Source organism: Balearica regulorum, chromosome 3 (genome assembly GCF_011004875.1).
Source record: "Balearica regulorum gibbericeps isolate bBalReg1 chromosome 3, bBalReg1.pri, whole genome shotgun sequence".
NCBI classification, from domain to species: domain Eukaryota; kingdom Metazoa; phylum Chordata; class Aves; order Gruiformes; family Gruidae; genus Balearica; species Balearica regulorum.
The window spans coordinates 120,387,038-120,404,003 of NC_046186.1; the positions used below are offsets into that span (position 1 = coordinate 120,387,038).

The 16,966-nt window shown below is 44.2% G+C and overlaps 1 protein-coding gene across 3 annotated transcripts; it reads right to left on the reverse strand.

Annotated features, from left to right (window-relative positions):
* Window positions 1-449: 449 nt before the first annotated feature.
* LOC142601179 (uncharacterized) lies at window positions 450-16,273 on the reverse strand. Of its 3 annotated transcripts, none has more exons than XM_075749790.1 (4): window positions 15,842-16,273; window positions 5,370-5,489; window positions 3,892-3,995; window positions 450-2,663 (listed from the first exon to the last, which is right to left on the reverse strand). In XM_075749790.1, the coding sequence occupies exons 1-4, from the start codon at window positions 16,236-16,238 to the stop codon at window positions 2,586-2,588; spliced, it is 699 nt and encodes a 232-aa protein (XP_075605905.1). In that variant the 5' UTR covers window positions 16,239-16,273; the 3' UTR covers window positions 450-2,585. The 3 variants fall into 3 exon arrangements, 2 of the variants coding, with proteins under 2 accessions (XP_075605905.1, XP_075605906.1); XM_075749791.1 differs by having other exon boundaries at window positions 453-1,857; XR_012834810.1 differs by lacking the exons at window positions 450-2,663; window positions 3,892-3,995; window positions 5,370-5,489 and adding exons at window positions 13,789-14,808; window positions 15,387-15,666.
* Window positions 16,274-16,966: the final 693 nt, after the last annotated feature.

Consider the following 16,966-nt stretch of genomic DNA (forward strand, 5'->3'; position numbering starts at 1 on the left):
CCAAAGGGGTATTCCATACCATATGATGTCATGATCTGTGTATAAAGAGGGCTGGCTGGGTAGGAGGAGCCACTGCTCTGGGACAGGCTGGCTGTTGGGTCCCAGTCAGTGAGCAAATTGCTTTGTATATTGCCTACTTTATATATTCTTTTATAAGTATTGTTGTTGTTTTCCTCTCCCTTTGCTGTCCCAGTAAACTGTCCTTATCCCAACCCATGAGTTCTACGTTCTTCTTCTGATTCTCCTCCCCATCCCGCTGGCGGGGGAAGGAGTGAGCGAGCAGCTGGCTGGTGCTCAGCTGCTGGCTGGGGCTAAACCACGACAGTCCTTTTTGGTGCCCAATGCAGGGCTTGGAGGGTTGACATAACGACAGATCTGACCTGAGCATGTTAAAACAAATTTGTTATAAACATTTATTCTATTAGCTAAATAGTTGGTGGTTTTGTAATAGTTTATTACTATTGTAACTCTTAGCTGGGGCTGAACCAGCCCAACTGGGGGACGCGCTGTGGCATGTGGCTTAGGGGGCCCGTTTGTGCAGGGCTGGGATTTTAGGCATTGGGAAATTCCAGTCCTGACACCATACTTCACAACTAACTTTTTTTGTTGCAGAGTATGTGGGTAGTAGAGACGCAGACGATGCTAACCAGGGCTTACGAGTGTTAAGCTAAATATTAAGTCACTTGATCATGGCAAGCACGTAAGAGGGTTCAGTAAATGTTTCTATTGATTAAACTATTAACAAGAATAGCAAATCCCGTGACACTAATCATTACTATATTGCTTTCCTGCCCTCTCTTCCTTCTTTCTCCTCCCTTGAATGTTTTTCCTAGGATACAATAAACACATAGGGAAATTTTGCATCTCAGAGGTCCTGGCTGTCTGAAACGCTGCCTGGAGTTCATTGTGGAGGTGACTAGAACCTGCAGACTGTGCTTTGGCTTTGATGGAGCTGTCTCTGTGACTAGCCGCTGCTCAGGAGAGGAAAGTCTGGAGAAAAGTGCCCCCAAAAATGGAATGAGACTGCTAGTAAGAGAATGACAATGCTGAGGAGTATTTAACCCAGGGGGATGCTGTCCTAGTATCTTTCGACAGGCTTACAGATATCCAGGAAGGAATAGGGCAAAGGGTTTGGTGTTAAAGTTTTTCTTTCAATAGCCTTATAGCCCAATTACTTTTTTTTTTTAATGGCTCAAAGTGATCTATTGAAAAACATTTGTTGCAATTATCTTTTTTATGAAAATTTTCATCAAAACTTGGAATATCTTCAGGGATTTCTGAAAATCTCTAATTTCAGAAGAAATTAGTGTGGTAGAGGTGGGGCTGTCCCAAAAGATGCTGGCAAAATCTTTTAGCTAGGTTTGTAGGCTTTAAGAGCAAGTTTCTTTAACTTTTTTTGTTATACATCAATGATGAAACATTCAAGACTACTTAAGGAATGCAAATCCCTCATTCCCTCTCAAATTAAAAGCAACTGGGCATTCAGATACCTTAGTCAGCTTCAGCAGGCTAGAACATCAGTGTTAGTTTGATATAGCTAATTTGTGTTAAACACACTTTCAGGTACAGTTATACTATAATTTATCTTGTGGTGGTATTGCCTCCCAGTCATAATCTTATGCTTGTGCGCAGGAGTTCTCTGTATCCCAATGGACCAGAAAGCTTTATAAACAAATGTAGGCCATCCCCAAGTCCTCGGGCAAGCAAAACTTCCAGTGAAGTCTTCAGGAGCTTTGCTCACATAATGTCTCTAATTTCAGACCATGAAAATACTGTGTATGCAAGCAGGCGTCATCCTTTGAGTGAAGGTCACTTTGGGGGAAAAGCAGTAGCCCTGTGGCAGCCCACACACGTCCCCTGCAATAGTTTGGAGGAGAAAATGATGGTTATCAGCTGAAATTGCACAAGGTTATGTGCACAGAATGAGATTACACACCAAGAATTTGAGAACTCTGGCTCAAAACTGGGTTCTGGCTAAAGGAAAGCTTTCCAGCCACATTCTGCGCAATATAGGGGTTTGGCACTATCCACATAATGGATTACTTGCCAAATATGTAAAGACTAAAACCCCAAGCTTTTCATTCAGGAATTTTCTGCTTTAGCATGTTCTCTCCTAATGCTTTGATGTTCTGGAATTAAAATGTTTGGTTTTGGTCTGGCTTGATATTAAGCTGGTTTAGTGTCTTTTGGAAGCTTTTTTGAAAGCTTTCCTTTTTCTCTCTGGATCCAGCTCCCTGGGTGGGTGACATCTCTTATCAGTCAGACAGTTCTGAGTTGTGGCTTTACATAATGAAAACCAAGCTGTAGCATTTTTCTTCCCAGCAGAATTCTTCCTTTATTTCCTTTCACCTCAGATGTTTTTTCTCTGTATGCACATATCCCTGTGCGTAGAGTACAGCACTACACTGTACAACCCAAAATTTCAGTGTCCTCTTCCTTACAGATTAGACTTGCCAGGGAGTTTGAGACCTGTCTCATGGTTCAGGAGGTGCTTTCTGTCTTCATCCACAGTTTTTCATTGTCCTGTGATTGAAGTCACCACTTGTAATGCTCCCCTGCCAGGAGTTTGTCACTTCTGATCCCAGCTATGCTCCTCCCTGTAGCATCTTTTCATTGTGGCATGACAGTATTAACGTGTAGCGCTCCGTGGGTTTCCTTCCTGGCTGAAAGACATCGGGAGAGGTTTAGCTCTGTGGTGCTGTTCAATCACTTCATTCAGATTCTGTCATTTTACTGTGTTCCCTCCCTTATCACACCTGCACTGTATCACTGCTGCTACAGCAGCCACTGGTGAACACATTGCAGTGGGAAATGCAGATTTTATTTTCACCTATATGTTCAACATAATACCTACAGCATGTTTTATGGCCCTGATCCAAAACTCAGAAAGGTCAAAGCAAAGATGCTACTGAGAACTAGACACCTGAAGGTAGAATGTTAGAGCCAGGGACCCTCTCCCCTTTAGTAGGATCAGACCAACAAGTGGGGACACCTGGGGATCCATCTCATTTGCTGTTTTACTTGTTCCTTTTTTCTTTTTTTTTTTCTCCCTGTCCTAAAGCCTGGATCAATAAATAGGATGAATCACAGCAGGCTGTAGGTGCTTTGTCTTGAGCAGGGATGTTGGGGAATACACCATTTCAGTTGTTCTCCTAGCCATGTGCTGGAGTAAATGTAATTCAAGAGTCATCACAGCCTGCAGCGGTGAGAATGCAGGAATGGGGGAGAGATAACCCAGCAATGAACAAGCTACAGAATATTTTTGGTTTTGCCCTTTAAAAGCAACTACTGTGCCTATTAAATTCCAGTGGGATGCCGGAGAGCAGCTAACGCTCTACCTTAGTGTTGGAGTCTAAGCTGACTAGTCTTCTGTTTGCTACCATCCTAAATCTACTGCAGCTCTGGCTGCAGAGCTCGGAGGAAGATTTGCTTGGACAGCAGCACCCTCTGAAGCACTGCCTGTGCCTCCTCAGTATTTATGCTTGGGGTGCATTACTTGATATGATGTGAGATTTCTATATACGTGAACATCCACTAGTGTTGACAGCTGTGTTTTTACAGCTGTTTAGAATAGTGTAGGACAGCATTTACCAGTTAAGGGAACACAAGCCAGATTTGGTTTGTCTTTGTCCCTCAGGTGGCTGGTTGCATGTGGCTGTGCCCTGGGCTGGATTCGTCGGGGCCAGACTGGCACAGAAGGACAGCATCCTTCAGGTATCAGAGTGCTGGAGGGGGCAGGAGGCTGCTCCCAGGCTGCTTTCCTGGCCCTCTTCCTCCTGGCTGGGTCACTCTTCCTTGTCCCAACAGAGGTAAGAGCTGCCCTTGCGGGAGTTGCTGGTTAGCTCTGTCAGGTGTGTGTAACTAAGCCATGAGCGTGCTGTGCTGTCTCACCTCTCTGTTTTTGGACTTCAGCAGAGGCACAAAGAGCTGCAGGCTTCTCTGCAGGAAAGTCAGGACACAGTTCAGCGGGTGAAAGAGGACTGCGACACAGAGGGCTGCAAACAGAGAAGCACCGCTTTTTCAACCAGTAACCCCATAGCAACAGAGAACATTGTGTCCAAAAAAAGGAATGCATCTTCAGCACAGCCTTTATGGGCTTTGGATTCCCAAACAATCCAGAGGCACTGCTTCCCCATCCAGCTCCTACCAGTGCCCTTTGCAGAGGGGCTGTGGGGACAAGGAGGAGGGTTTGGGTGGGGAAGGGGCCGCTCACAAGCTGAGCTGCCTCCACACTGTGTGAGTGAGCACTGTACCCCTCAAACGTGAACGAATTAAGGGTAGCCAGCAGCGGGCAGTTAGGGTGGCCACGAACGCTGGACTCCTTGGTGCTGGCTGTCTGGGATCTGGAGCAGGGGCTTGTGCAGAGTAATGGTAGAGGTAGTGATTCAGGAAGGTGGGCGACAGATTTCTTGTTTCTTGGTTATTTACCCCATCTATTTCTGTGATGCACTCCACATCTAATACATATCACTTGGGGAAAAAAAGATACCTACTTTTTTCTGCTATTTCATGAAGGAGAGCTTAGCTGCCTGCTTTTATAGCTTTTTTTGTCATTGCTGTCTTTACTAAGAAAGTGCACTGGGGCTTTACAGCCAGAGTCATCCCCTCCCCGGGGTCAGAGTCTGCCTCCAGTGTCAAGGCTCTTACAAGCCTGAAGAACACCTTCACATGGCAACAAGTCTTGCAGAGGAGACTTACCATGCAACTGAATAATATCACTTATGATGCAAACAAATTTATAATGTAAACAAGTAACTATAAATGAATGTGACATGTAAATAAAGTAAGTCATGCTTTAATTAGCGGGTTATTTCTAATCAGGAAGTCTTCCTTCCTATAAACAGCCAGCCCTGACAACAAACCTCTCTCAGTGAATGCTAAGGCAGCAGTAACTTCTGTGTGAAGAGCTAACCAGAAGAAGAATTTCTACCTCATGATAAAGCTCTGGTGCTGCCAGCTACTGAGTTGTGTTTTGTTGATGGGACATGTGGGGTTTTGGGGGTTTTTTCCATCCCAGGAGGAGAGAGCTCAGATGGTTCCTGGGATAGTGAGGGTTTTGCAAAGCTCATTCTACACATGTTGGTTCTGTCCTACCCAGGTAGTCTCAATTACAAGCCCAGCTTGGGAGAGCCAGAGTTTTCCAGAATACTAGCTAATACCTTTGAACACATATTTTAAGCTGTCAGTGACTGACCCTGGTGAGGGGTGGGCTGTGAACAAGGGCTTTATTTTTGAAGCTTTAAAAATCATGTTAAGGAAAAAAACCTTTATTGTCTAAAACATTTTAAAGACACTTTCCCTCTCATCTAGACATTGTCAGAGAAATGCAATATGTTCGATTGTACTTGACTGCTGTAAGTGGTTCCTACCCGGAGCCTTGAAAATGTTCTTCCATTTGTAAGAGGTTTTTTCCTCAGGTAACCTGTGTGCATCTGGTTCCTCTTCTTCCCATATCAGGATTGATGGCTTCTTCATCAGCCCATACATGCCTGCCAAATTAACAAGGTATGAGCAGAGTTAACTTGTACAGTTCATTCTTAAATTACATCATGACATTTCTCCAAGACATAGTAGGTGCAGATGAAATATTGACACTTGCAACTAATTGTAATTAAAAACCTGAATGTAATGAGCTCTATAGCAACCATCCACACTGGGGAGAAGGGAGGCCATAGTTTGCAAGACTTACGGCATTTGAAGTAGAGCAGGTCAAAAGACAGTTATTCCTCCCTGTGCCGATTGAAATTTGTTGTTTGAAATTCCATTGGAATTTCAAATCTTTATTTTTTAACAGTTGCTTGCAGTTATTTTTATGAAACCTTTGGAAACATTTCTGTCAGTTATACAAAGAGGCCGTACAGAAGAAATAGGAAAAAGCCCTGTTGTATGAATAACCTAATGCACTTCAAAAGGCTCAGCAGCACACCATGATGTCAGGTTATTTGCAGAAGGTCAAATCAATTTTATGATCAGGCAAACATTAGCAAATTACTTTCTTAGAAGCAAAGTATTTTCCAAGAAATACTCTTGAGGAAAAATCCAATGGCATTTATTAGAAACCATCACTGGCCAGGACTTGTTCTCTTTAAGGCACTTACTCCCTTTGTAATGGTAAGCCATTGCATCTGAATATCATACAGGGACAAATTCAGCTTCAAAAGTTTTCTGCTCTCTAGTGCAAATGAATCAGAACTGGGGCCTGTTTGTCTGTGGTGCAGTGAGAGAGGGGACTTTTATCTGTTTGCTTACCTAGCTTCAAAACAGGGTGCCAAAGGGCTCTGACCCATAAAAACATACTGTCTACTTAAGGGAGCATATTTCCTTTAAGCCTGGTGGCTGCTCCAAGTTGTCTCCAGACAGTGCGGCTGCTGGTTGAGGAGAAGGTGACTTCTTGCTCGAGGAAAGAAGAGACCTGCCTTGCATTAGGGAAAGAGAGCTGGAATGGGGTATTGAGGAAAGTATCACCTTAGTGCCCTACGGAGAGCCCAGGGAAAGCTCTGGGTGAATTTTTTTTCTGGCCAAGAATCATCCTTCTCTGTGCCATGTTTGCTGAGAGCTGTAACGATATCTGAAAGCTGTAGCAAAAGGCACTGTGGGTGATGCTCGGCTCCTGTTATCTGTAATGCTGGCCTGGAGAAAAGTGATTAGGACTAATCCTCTGATTCACATCTATCTTGGACCCAACTCTCTGTCCTATGGTTTAACTCCTTATGTCATTCTCATAATGATAGATATTTGATATGTCTCATTTATTGTATCTGATTAATGCAGTGCAAGATGTATGGCGGTAACTCTACTTGGGCTAATCGTGGTCCGTGGCGCATCCCTCTGGGAGTGTGCAAAAAGATTTGCCTTGTCCCCAGTCCTCTCTGCTTCGGCACTTTGCTTCTCAGAAAACTGTCATGAGACTTAAAATCTCCTTTTATCTGCTCCCTTGTTTTAGTTGCAGAGTCAATGCATGGCCCTGTTTTGCATCAGACAGTGTGAATCCACATGATTGACAGACAGACATGATCTGTGCCCCGGAGCTGGTGGCATGAATAAAAAATTCTGCTAGAGAGGTCTAAAGAGAGATGCAGAGAGCAAATGAATGACGGTAGCATTCCTCTTGCCACCTCTCTTTCCGGCATCTAAACATTTGGGGACTTTGCTTCTGTGGTATTATAGACTTTTTTTAAAAAAAAAAAGCTGTAATTTATTCTCATATTCCTGCCTGTATCTTTATTTTCTGGACCTTTATATAAATAGCACTGAAGTCTACTGTTCTTGAATGGATGGGTAAGAAGGGCGCAGACCCTCCCTTTACAGTTTGCTACCTGGTAAATTAGTCAACGCTGTACGTATGTTATTGGAACTGCTCAGGAATCTTCCATCAGTGTGTTTACTCATTGGAAAATGTGGTCTCCATAAATTGAAAGCAGAATGGAAATTAGAATCTCTGATGAGGACTAAAAGCTTTCCTGATTCTGTGCAAGTCTCGGGTAGCAAGAAAAGAGAGAAAATGCATTTTTAATATATGTAAATATGAAACCGCAAAGGTAGTCAGGAGGGAAGGAGTGGAAGGCAAGTAACTTGAAAGAAGTTTTAGCTTTATATTGGTGACATGTCAATTAATTTAATGACGACCACTTAAAATGGGAGTGGGGAAAACAAGGCTCTAATGTAGGACAGGCACTTGAGCTTTTACAGTGAAAGGGCAGTTCAAATACAAAACGGATTTGCAGGGGCTAGAAAAATCAAAACTTTCTGGGCTATTATATTTTGGCACAGATCTAATGCTTAAATGGACTTAAGCTGTGTGTATGTTGTGTTTCTGCCTTTAGGACAAGGCAAAATGAAATAGCGACCTGTGGGGAAAGCAGTTAGGTGTAGTGCCAGTTAGACACATAGGCATAAATGTTTGGTTTAACCACTGGGAATGACAAACTTTTTACAGGAGGAAATACAACTATGATTCATTATTGAAAATAACTATTTGTTATTCATCAGCCTATTTTTAAAAAAGTTAACCCCATCTAGTCTGGGGTCAGACATGAATGCTGGCACAGCTATTTGGCAGGATAACTTCATATCAGACAGCTCAGGTGTCAAACTGTTTGACCAAACCAGAGCAGTGAATACTTAAGAATAATAAATGTTGTCCTAGAAACTAAGGAAAAATCACCCAAGAATAGAAGGAAGGCTTGGATTTTTGGACAATATCTTCATAACAAATCATTTGACTAACTATAACAAAGCATCAGGTCTAAGAGGTTTTTACCACATGCATTTATAATTCAATAACCTGAAAAACAGGTTGATTTTTAAACCTCTGGTGGCAGACTGTTGCTTGGTCTAAACTGATGCAATTGTTTTGAAGACAATCTTACTAAGTCAACCTACCGTGGGGTAAAATTAATCTCTGCTGGGATTTTTTTTTTTTAAGATCTTTGGTACCACAGACGGTACCTGCTGGACGTTTCCTCTTAGAGCCTCCTCAGGGAACCAGAGGAACAAGTTAGTGCCAAAGCAAAGCTCCTGGGGCTGAGCTGACCACAGGCCCGGCCAAGTCCTCTGTCCTGTAGCAAGGAGAACTCTGTAGAAGAGTTTGTTCCTGCCCACCTTTTCCTACTGAAAACATCGCAGCAATTATTCTGTTACCTGGGAGTTCGCAGCATAATAAGTGTTGGGAAAACAGTTTGTCAGTTGGATGGGAAATTTCAAGAGAATAGATTTAAAATAAATAAATAATCTACTCAGAAGTTCTGTAATAAAATAGATAATTTATTTATATGTATCAAGGAAGTATTTAACTATCATATACAGAAGTATTCAATTTTTATGCATGTTCAGTCTTACTACAGAATTTAAATTAAGTCTCTAAGCATATGTCTTAGAACTCTTCAGAAGGCTTCTGTCTCCAAACACCGTAACATGGGAAGCCAGCATTGCAAAAGCCTTTTCTTTCCCTTGGTTCCCTTTCCCTCTCAAAACTGACCTCTGGAAAACTTCCCTGAAGTGAGGGGTGAGGGAGTAAAAAAAATGCAGATGTACACACACTCCAAATACTCTTTCTGACAAACTGCGTTATTTCGAAGGGAGAAATAGATCTGTGGAACTCTGTGAGCTCTAATCCTGGCATTTTTCAAAAATATTTGTCTGGTTAGGAGCTGTTAGAATCTGGCTAATGAAAGACAGTATTTCTAAATTGGTACAAAGTTAAGCTCTCATTTGGGACATTTTTAAATTAGTGTAAAGGTTATGGTACATCTGTAAGTATTTCCAATGACTTGGAGTCCGAGATTGGTTTAGCATTATGCACAAGTGATAAATAAATAGTTTCCCAGATACTTTTGGTTTTATTTTACTTTGCATCTCTAATCCTACCACTGCAACTGCATGAAAATGTGTTGATCCTTTGTTTCAAGAACGACATGTCATAAATATAGATATCTTTCTAGTGATCTCTAAAAATACTCTGTGTGGTTTGAGGATTGGAAATAAAACTCTTGTAGGGGGTTTGTTGTAAGATAAACTTACACCATGGGAGTAAAATTCATATGAGCTAAGTGGGGGCAGTCTGAGGAGGGTATTGCTTTAGTATGCTAAAGAAAGCTTCTGGCAGAACTTAGGAGCTGGTATAACGTAAGTATCCAACTAGCTGGGCTTTGGCTTCTTTCTGAGAAACGATTCATTTCTCTTCATGTTGTCTGCAAACATCAGATTTGGAAGAAAGCTGAAAAAGGTCATGGCAGCATATGGCTCTTTCACCTCCTTCTCTTTCCATAATATTATACGCATGGCTGGTATTAGCGGTGAGCATGGCAACGTGTTCTGAATGCATGTAAATAAAATAACCCACTTCTTAATATATGGCAGACCAATGTGCATTTTTAAATTATTGCTTAAAGATCTCGGTTTGCAAACAGAAATCCTCCAGCCAGCAACAAACAGATAAACAGAGCACTGATGTGCACAGCGGGGCTCACAGGTACCTGCTGCATTTTACAACAAACCGAACTTGCCGTTCACAGCTTTGCTCCCGCTTTCCCTGCCCGCGTATTTCTGCATGGCTGGCTGCCTGGTTTGTTCTTTTGAAATCTTGATGAAGTTCTCTGGCCTATAAAATACAGGTCAGGCTAGCTGACCAGACTGATCCCTGCCAGGATTAAAAACCACGGTCACGCAGAGTCCTGAGGACTCTGCAAAGGATCTGAAGTGCCAGCCCCTTCCAGCACGCAGCCTTCCCGCGCGGTCCGGTGGCAGCAGGCAAGAGTGTCAGCAGCAGCAACGTGATGTGGGGGACGGAGGTTTCGAACCCGAACAGGCTCTGCCCACTGGCGATGCATGAGGGATGGAGACGGAGGAGGAGAAATGTTGCTGCAGCTTTTCTGGATTGTGTAACTCTTTTTAATCATGTGGTTTTATGTGTACGTCCGGGGTGCTTGGCTCTTGGCAGAGAAGTTGTCTGTTGAAACAAGAGAATTGCAAAAGCACTTCGGGGAAGTAAAAATTTCCCTCCCGTAAAATTTCCAGAGTTGTTGATGCATAGCTTTTTTTGGAAAAAGAAAAAAAGGACATTGACTATAGATGATGAATAGATTCTTGTTTTCTAAAAGAAGCTTTGAATGGGAAGCTTCCCTTCATCCTAAAATAAATAACTCCTCCCAACCTGTAGTTTCAGAATGAGATCAGTTTTCTGTCTGGGTTGTTTTGTAGCCCTGATGGTTGCTCTGTCAAAGTGCTTCTCTAGTTTTGATTAAATTCCCGAGAGACAGGAAGGCAATACAGTCGCAAGCCAGTTTTTTCAAAGGCTTCTGGATCACCCGTATTAAAGGCACAAAAGCATAGCTGCAAAAATTAATCGCTTGACTCACAACTCCAAGCGTAGTCACTTGCAGCCCGGAAAATGGCCTGATTTATTCAAGGTGGCCTGCAGTTGTTGTAGCTGAGTGAAGCTAAATAATGCAGTACTCTTTAAAATTGCATGAGTATATGATTTCATTTGCTTTATTCATTCATAATTCCTACTCCCTTGTAGTTTACTGCAGTCAATGATTATCACATCTGTTCAATCCATCTCTGAAGGGAGTGGGAATGGCAGGTTGTTGTGGCTCTTACTTGCTTGTGCCATGCACTAGGCTATACTGTTGGAAAAGAAAGCTGAACTTTCCCTCTGTTGTGAGTTTAGGAATGACCGTATGGCCTAGTCTTTTTATCTTAAGGTAAGTGTAGCACGGAAATTGACTGAGGAAGGGTTACCTTCTGATAATGTAATTTGATTGACCACATCCTTAGGAAGCAAAAGAATTTCTACAGTGTGTCCACCACACAAGGGAGCGGTTCAAATGTCTCTGTCCCCTGTTCGGGCTCACCATAGGGTCTTGCTTTCTGGATCTCTGTCACAAGAGTGTCTTCATGGACTAAACTGTATGACTAACCAAAGTACCGGATGCTGAAGTGAAAGTACTGGGAGAGCATCTATCACTGCTACCTACTACAGAACAGAACTGCGAAAAGAGCTTGACCTTTAGAAGAGGTGGAGACCGTCCAAGAAGCCATGGGACTGCTAGAAGCCGTGGTATTTCAGTGCTCTCTATAGTTCCGCCAGCATCTCAGTGCACAGCCTTGAGCCAGCGGCTGCAGCTGTGGACACCCTTCCTTGCCCAGGATTAGCTGTACTTGCCACGGCTGGTGTTACTGCCCTCAGAGCTCTGACCAACAAAGAGATTGCATGAGTGTCCTGGGATGCACAGAAGAAAGTAATCAGCTGGATTCACTAAACCTACCTATTTAAATTGATGGAATGATCCAGGTGATCTTGCCTTGGACTAACTTAGGATGAGGTTCTAAGAGCCGCTCTGTCAGCAGCATCATGGGGATGAGAACAGATGGCCGAGGATGACAGTTCCTTATCTCCCACCGGTCTAGCTGTCTGTGTGGGGAGCTTTCTCCAGGCCCTTTGGAGTCCTCAGAACAAGGTTGGGAAACAAGCACTTCTCATTGGTCTGAAACACCATGGTGAAGTGCAAGGTGAGAGTCTTTTAGAGATGGGACCTAAGAATATTTAGGAATTAATGTTATTAATTTGCATCAGTTATTTCTCTGTTCGTGAAAAAGGTATTGTCCTTCCTATTTAATAGAAAGGGACAGAGGGAAGCTGATAAGAGTACCAAAGAATCCAGCAGTGGTCATGCCATACCTGAGATTCAGATACAAGAAATTAAATCCTGGCCCTATGAAAATCAGCAGGACTTTTGAAAGCAACTTCAGCACAGCAGGGATCTGAATGAACTGAGAGACATTGCTCACATTGAGTATCATCTCCCCTTCAGAAACCTGAGGCATTACACAGGAATGAAAGGAAAACAAGGAAAGAGAAATTAGGTGGAAACAACTGGGATGAGTGATGGTTGGTAGTCGGTTGGGAAACCGACTTTGGTCCCCCGAGTAAGGGTAGGAAGGGTGTCAGGTCCCTCACGTACTCTGCCATTGTGGTTGCCCTGTGCACTTCAGTGGTGACCTGCAAACCCACAGAGCTAAGCCTGAAGGGCAGAAAGACATTAAAGACACCAAAAGGAGAAGACAGGATCTCTCAAGAAACTGGAAGTGTTTTAGGTGCAGCTAAAGAAAAAAATGTAGTTAGAAACATCTCTAAACCATTCAGGCTGAGACTAGCTGTGCAACAGTGGTTTCTCTGTTCTGTCTTGTCCTGGCAGTTTAACTGGGGGAGCTGAGCTCTGTGCAGGCTGGCAGGGCAGGGTCACTTGACAGCTTTTTGGGGCTTGCTGCTCTTGGGAAAGCCAGAGGCAGCCAGTCTTTGGGCATGACGCAGTAAATACTGATTTCACTTAGCCCCGTGTCTGTGTGTGATTAGGTGAACCCCAAGCTACTGCAGCAGTGAAGGCTACAGCAATTAATCAGACTGCTGCTCTGGTTGTCTGAAGTCATCTTGAGTTGGGGCAGATTGCTGTCTGTTGGGTCTTGCCCATCTCCACATTTTTTCCTCCTCGCCCTGCCCCACCCTCCGTGCAGTCAATCCTGAAAATCATGAAGCAATTGCCAGCATTTCCAGGCAACATGCCCAAAGAGCAACACGGCACAGCAATTTCTCAAGCAGCTCGGTCCCAGAGCACTGGGACACGATACCAAGAGTTCTTGCAATATTTGACAGTACAAGCTCAGCTGCTGGAGACTGAGCAATTAAGACTCCTCCTCTCCCAATTTTCACCCTATCTCTTTGACCTCCTGGTCACAGAGAAAGTTTAAAAATCTGATCTAAAGGTGCTAAAAGCCAGAAGAACCCAAGACTTTTTTTATGAACCAAGTTAAGCTATCACAAATCCTATTATGAATTTGCAAGGGGGCTTACTTGCATTTCTCTGTATCTTTGTGTTACAGTCTCCTTAGACCTAACAGCATCTTATTCATTTGTACTGCCACAAAATAAAGGTGGTCGCCTACCTGAAAATTTGGGTCTCTGGGCCTGTACTAGAATAAAAAAATAGATTATTTTAGCTGTCATAAGTCTTTTAATTGTAGAAGGAACCATGACTAGGAGGTTCTGTCTCCATTGTGTTACTTTGAAAGGCATTCAGGATGTGTTTATATGGAACAAGTGTTCTTTTACTTACACAAGCAAAGATATAATGGTAAAAAATTCCTATGGGGATAAGTTATTAAAACAACTTCATAAAAACTAGCACAGAAGTTCCTTTCTTTGGAAACCAAAAATTGCATATGCATATAAAGTCCATAAGAGAAATTTTTAAATGGAGAAAGTTGTATAATGGTTCTGCCATGTCTTGTCCCTACAGCACAAACTCTCTTCTCTCCTTGTCCAGATCCTGCTGACCAAACTGCATGTTGCATGTAGAGACCTACCAATGTACTCTCGTGATTTGGTTTAAATTGTTTTATTATTAGTCAGCTGATGGCAGGTGTTCATGTTCACCCAACCCATGCCAAAAATATTACAATAAATCTTGCAGAATAAATGCCAGCACTCACTCGAAACTGTTAACAAAGAAATCCAAGAAAACTCTGAGTTTTCTTTTCTTTTTTTCTTTTTTTTTTTTCCCCCTCCTGACGCAGTGCTTTGATCTGCCATGCAATTGGGTCAGCGCTTGGGAAATACATTTTAACATCCCCATCTGTGATGTGAATACTATGCAGAAGATCGTAAATGTAAAACCTCATGGATTCTACAATAGAGTACCCTGTCAAAAAAACACCAAACCTGCCAAACCCCTTAACTAGCACAGTGATCAAACTATGCAAAAGCAAAAAAGACAGTATCACTGGGCCAGATGCTCATTTAATTAAAACAGGACAGGCCCACGGAAATCACCAGCTCCCATGGAGCATTACTGGCTAAGAAAGTCTCCGTTGTTCATTTCCAGAGCAGGAGTATGCTGATATTCTGTTTTGTGAGCTTTTAGGCCTTCTCCATGCAGGCAAGTTTTACTGGAATAACTTTACTAGCATAAACTAGCCTAAATGCTCATGGAGGCAGGTGAGCATTCGCCCTGAAACCCTCCGCTGGTGTGCGGGGCACCCGCTCCTGGAGCCTGCAGGCTGCTAGTCAAGGGGGGGGTGTATCCTGGGCCCAGTAGAGTCACACAGGATCTGACCACAGGCACTTCTGGTCTGCTGGATGCTTCTGAGGAGAAAAGTGATGTGAGAGAAGCTGCGCCATGGGGTCCTGAATACCTGCAGCTAGCAGCGAGTATTGGTCAGGTTCCCTCCCGCCTCTCTGAAGGGTGTCTGCAGAAGGGGAGGCTTCGTGGTGCGTGCTCTGACTTCCAAAATGGTCTTCCTCTGCAGAGCCTGGGAGCACAAAGAAAACTTTCAGGGCTGGGCAGCAATGTCATGGTGAGATGTGGATCCTCTCAGAGATCTTGGCTCAGCGTGAGCAAGCAGAGAGGCTGCCCTGGGGAGACCCCAAAGGGAGCCACGGAAAGAAGAACAAGGAGGAGAGGGATGGAGAAGCAGTGAGAGTGCTTCCCTGCTCGGATGTGCCTTTGGTAGGTTCATAGTGGAGGAGAGGGTTGGCATCATCTCCTGTAACCCCGTAGCCCTGCGGGCAGTGACGTCACAGCCCTGACGGATGGGGCTGAATTTTCTGTCACTCCCAAGAGGTATAAAATTACGGCTGTGAGGACAGAGCGTCCTGGAGAGCAGAGCTAATTCAGCTAGGGCGTAAGCCATTCTGCCCATTGGCACCCTTCATCTTGCACCTGGAAAGAACTGGGCAGATTCCCCAGCAGAAGTGCTTACGGCCATCCCCTCAGCAGGACGCTTGCCTCGTGCTGTCCCAGGTGAGCTCTGCAGGTTGCTTATCCCCGCAGAAATGACAGCAGTGTGGTTCAGAGAGACAGTCCCGACCTGCCAGCCAAAGCTCTGACCTGACTGTTTCTTATGAATCCCACAGCAGGCAAGAAGCCAAGAAGGACCTCAGGTTTCTTAATCCAGAAGAGGTTAAAAATCAGACATATTCCTTCATCTCAGGTCACTGTCCGAGCCTCTGCTCCCCCTCGTTGAGCCCTGTGTTCTCTCCCCAGGGTGAGTCCAGCCCTCTGTGCCTTGGTGGGACCTTCTTCCCCACCTTCCTTGGCCTACCTTGCCTTCCTCCAGGGACTGGGGTCTACTGGGGCCTTTCACAGCCACCAGAGCAGGCTCTCTCCCCTGGAAAAAGCAAAATTTTTGTTTTGCACAACAAAATGCAATGCAGTTAATGTTATATCCCATTTCCTAAAGCATTCTTGCCTCCCTCATTTGCTGATGAACTACAACAATCTCACATGTCGTGCATTTTGATTTCTGTTCTGGTCACAATCCACAAGTTTGCCCTAACGATTACCTTTCAGGGATAAGTGGCTTTCTATGAAGGTTTTCATTGTCTTCTGATACTCATCTTCAGTCATGTGGAGCTGGGCTACCTCCATGCTTGAAGAGCACTCTTCTTCTGTAGCTGCCCTCTCCTCTCGAGGAGGCCAGTGTGCAGCAGACACCCTGAAACCTGCTTTATCCAGGTTCCTTGCAAACATCCTCCCAATGGAGCTGTTGGACATGAGAATTACAATCGCTCTCCCTTTCACGTCAATATTCCTCTCCACGATGCCAAAGGAGAAGATTATAATGAAGCAGGTCAAAAATGCGATGGAAATGCATACGAAGGCATAAAAGAGGCAGGAAAGGGTCATCGCGAGTAACAAGTCTATGGCCAGCAAGAAGAAACGCTGCAAAAGGAAAATCATCGTTAGAAGGATTAGCTGCCACCTCCTCGCTTGCAAGGAGATCTGCTAGGAGTCACCGCGTGCAACCACGCTGTTATAAAGCCAGGCAGCGTTGCGAAATGTGCGGAGGCAAGTCAAAACCCCGTGGGGAGGATGAATCATTTTCTGGGATAGGGCAACAATGGAGATTTTTCAGACCACGTATATTTTCAGGCGAGAGCAGTGCTGTGTTTGTCTCGGCTTTGCTGTGCACTTGAATGCTCTGCTAGGCTGAAATGTAAGGAGTTGTTTTATAAGGGCATTTTATCATGTGTCATCTTTAGGGCCCGTGATGTATATAGGTTATTTTGAAGCAGCTGTTTTTAAGGGATTTCTTGAAGTAGTGTGTGCACGGCATTGGGAAGCCATGGAGTAGAAATAATCCCTGAATCTGCTTGGCACGCTACGACTCTTAAATTTACCGCTCTGGCTACAGTTTCAGTAAGTCTGGGAAAGGACCCAAGCAAGCACAGACCTGGGAACCCTGCCCCACGCAACCAGCTCTTGCTCTGCTGTAAAACCTGCCACGCCGGGAGCGTTGTGCCGCCTGGCCGGAGGGACTGCGTCAGTCCGGGACGGGTTCATTCGCGTCAGATGGGAGAAATGAGCTGGGCGCTGGAGAGAGCGCTTATTTGATCGAGGACAGAGATTTTTTAGGGAGGGTCCCGCTACTTCTCAGGCTGGCAGAGGGTCAGGCAGAGCAGTGCTGC

Excerpts from the sequence above, each read along its gene's own strand:
- LOC142601179 (XM_075749790.1), bottom strand. The coding sequence starts at position 16,238 with ATGATTTTCCTTTTGCAGCGTTTCTTCTTGCTGGCCATAGACTTGTTA. Across the intron at positions 5,490-15,841 it reads AAGCCACTTATCCCTGAAAG|GCATGTATGGGCTGATGAAG; the intron begins GTAATCGTTAGG and ends TTAATTTGGCAG. Across the intron at positions 3,996-5,369 it reads GAACATTTTCAAGGCTCCGG|CCCTCTGTGTCGCAGTCCTC; the intron begins GTAGGAACCACT and ends CTCTGTTTGCAG.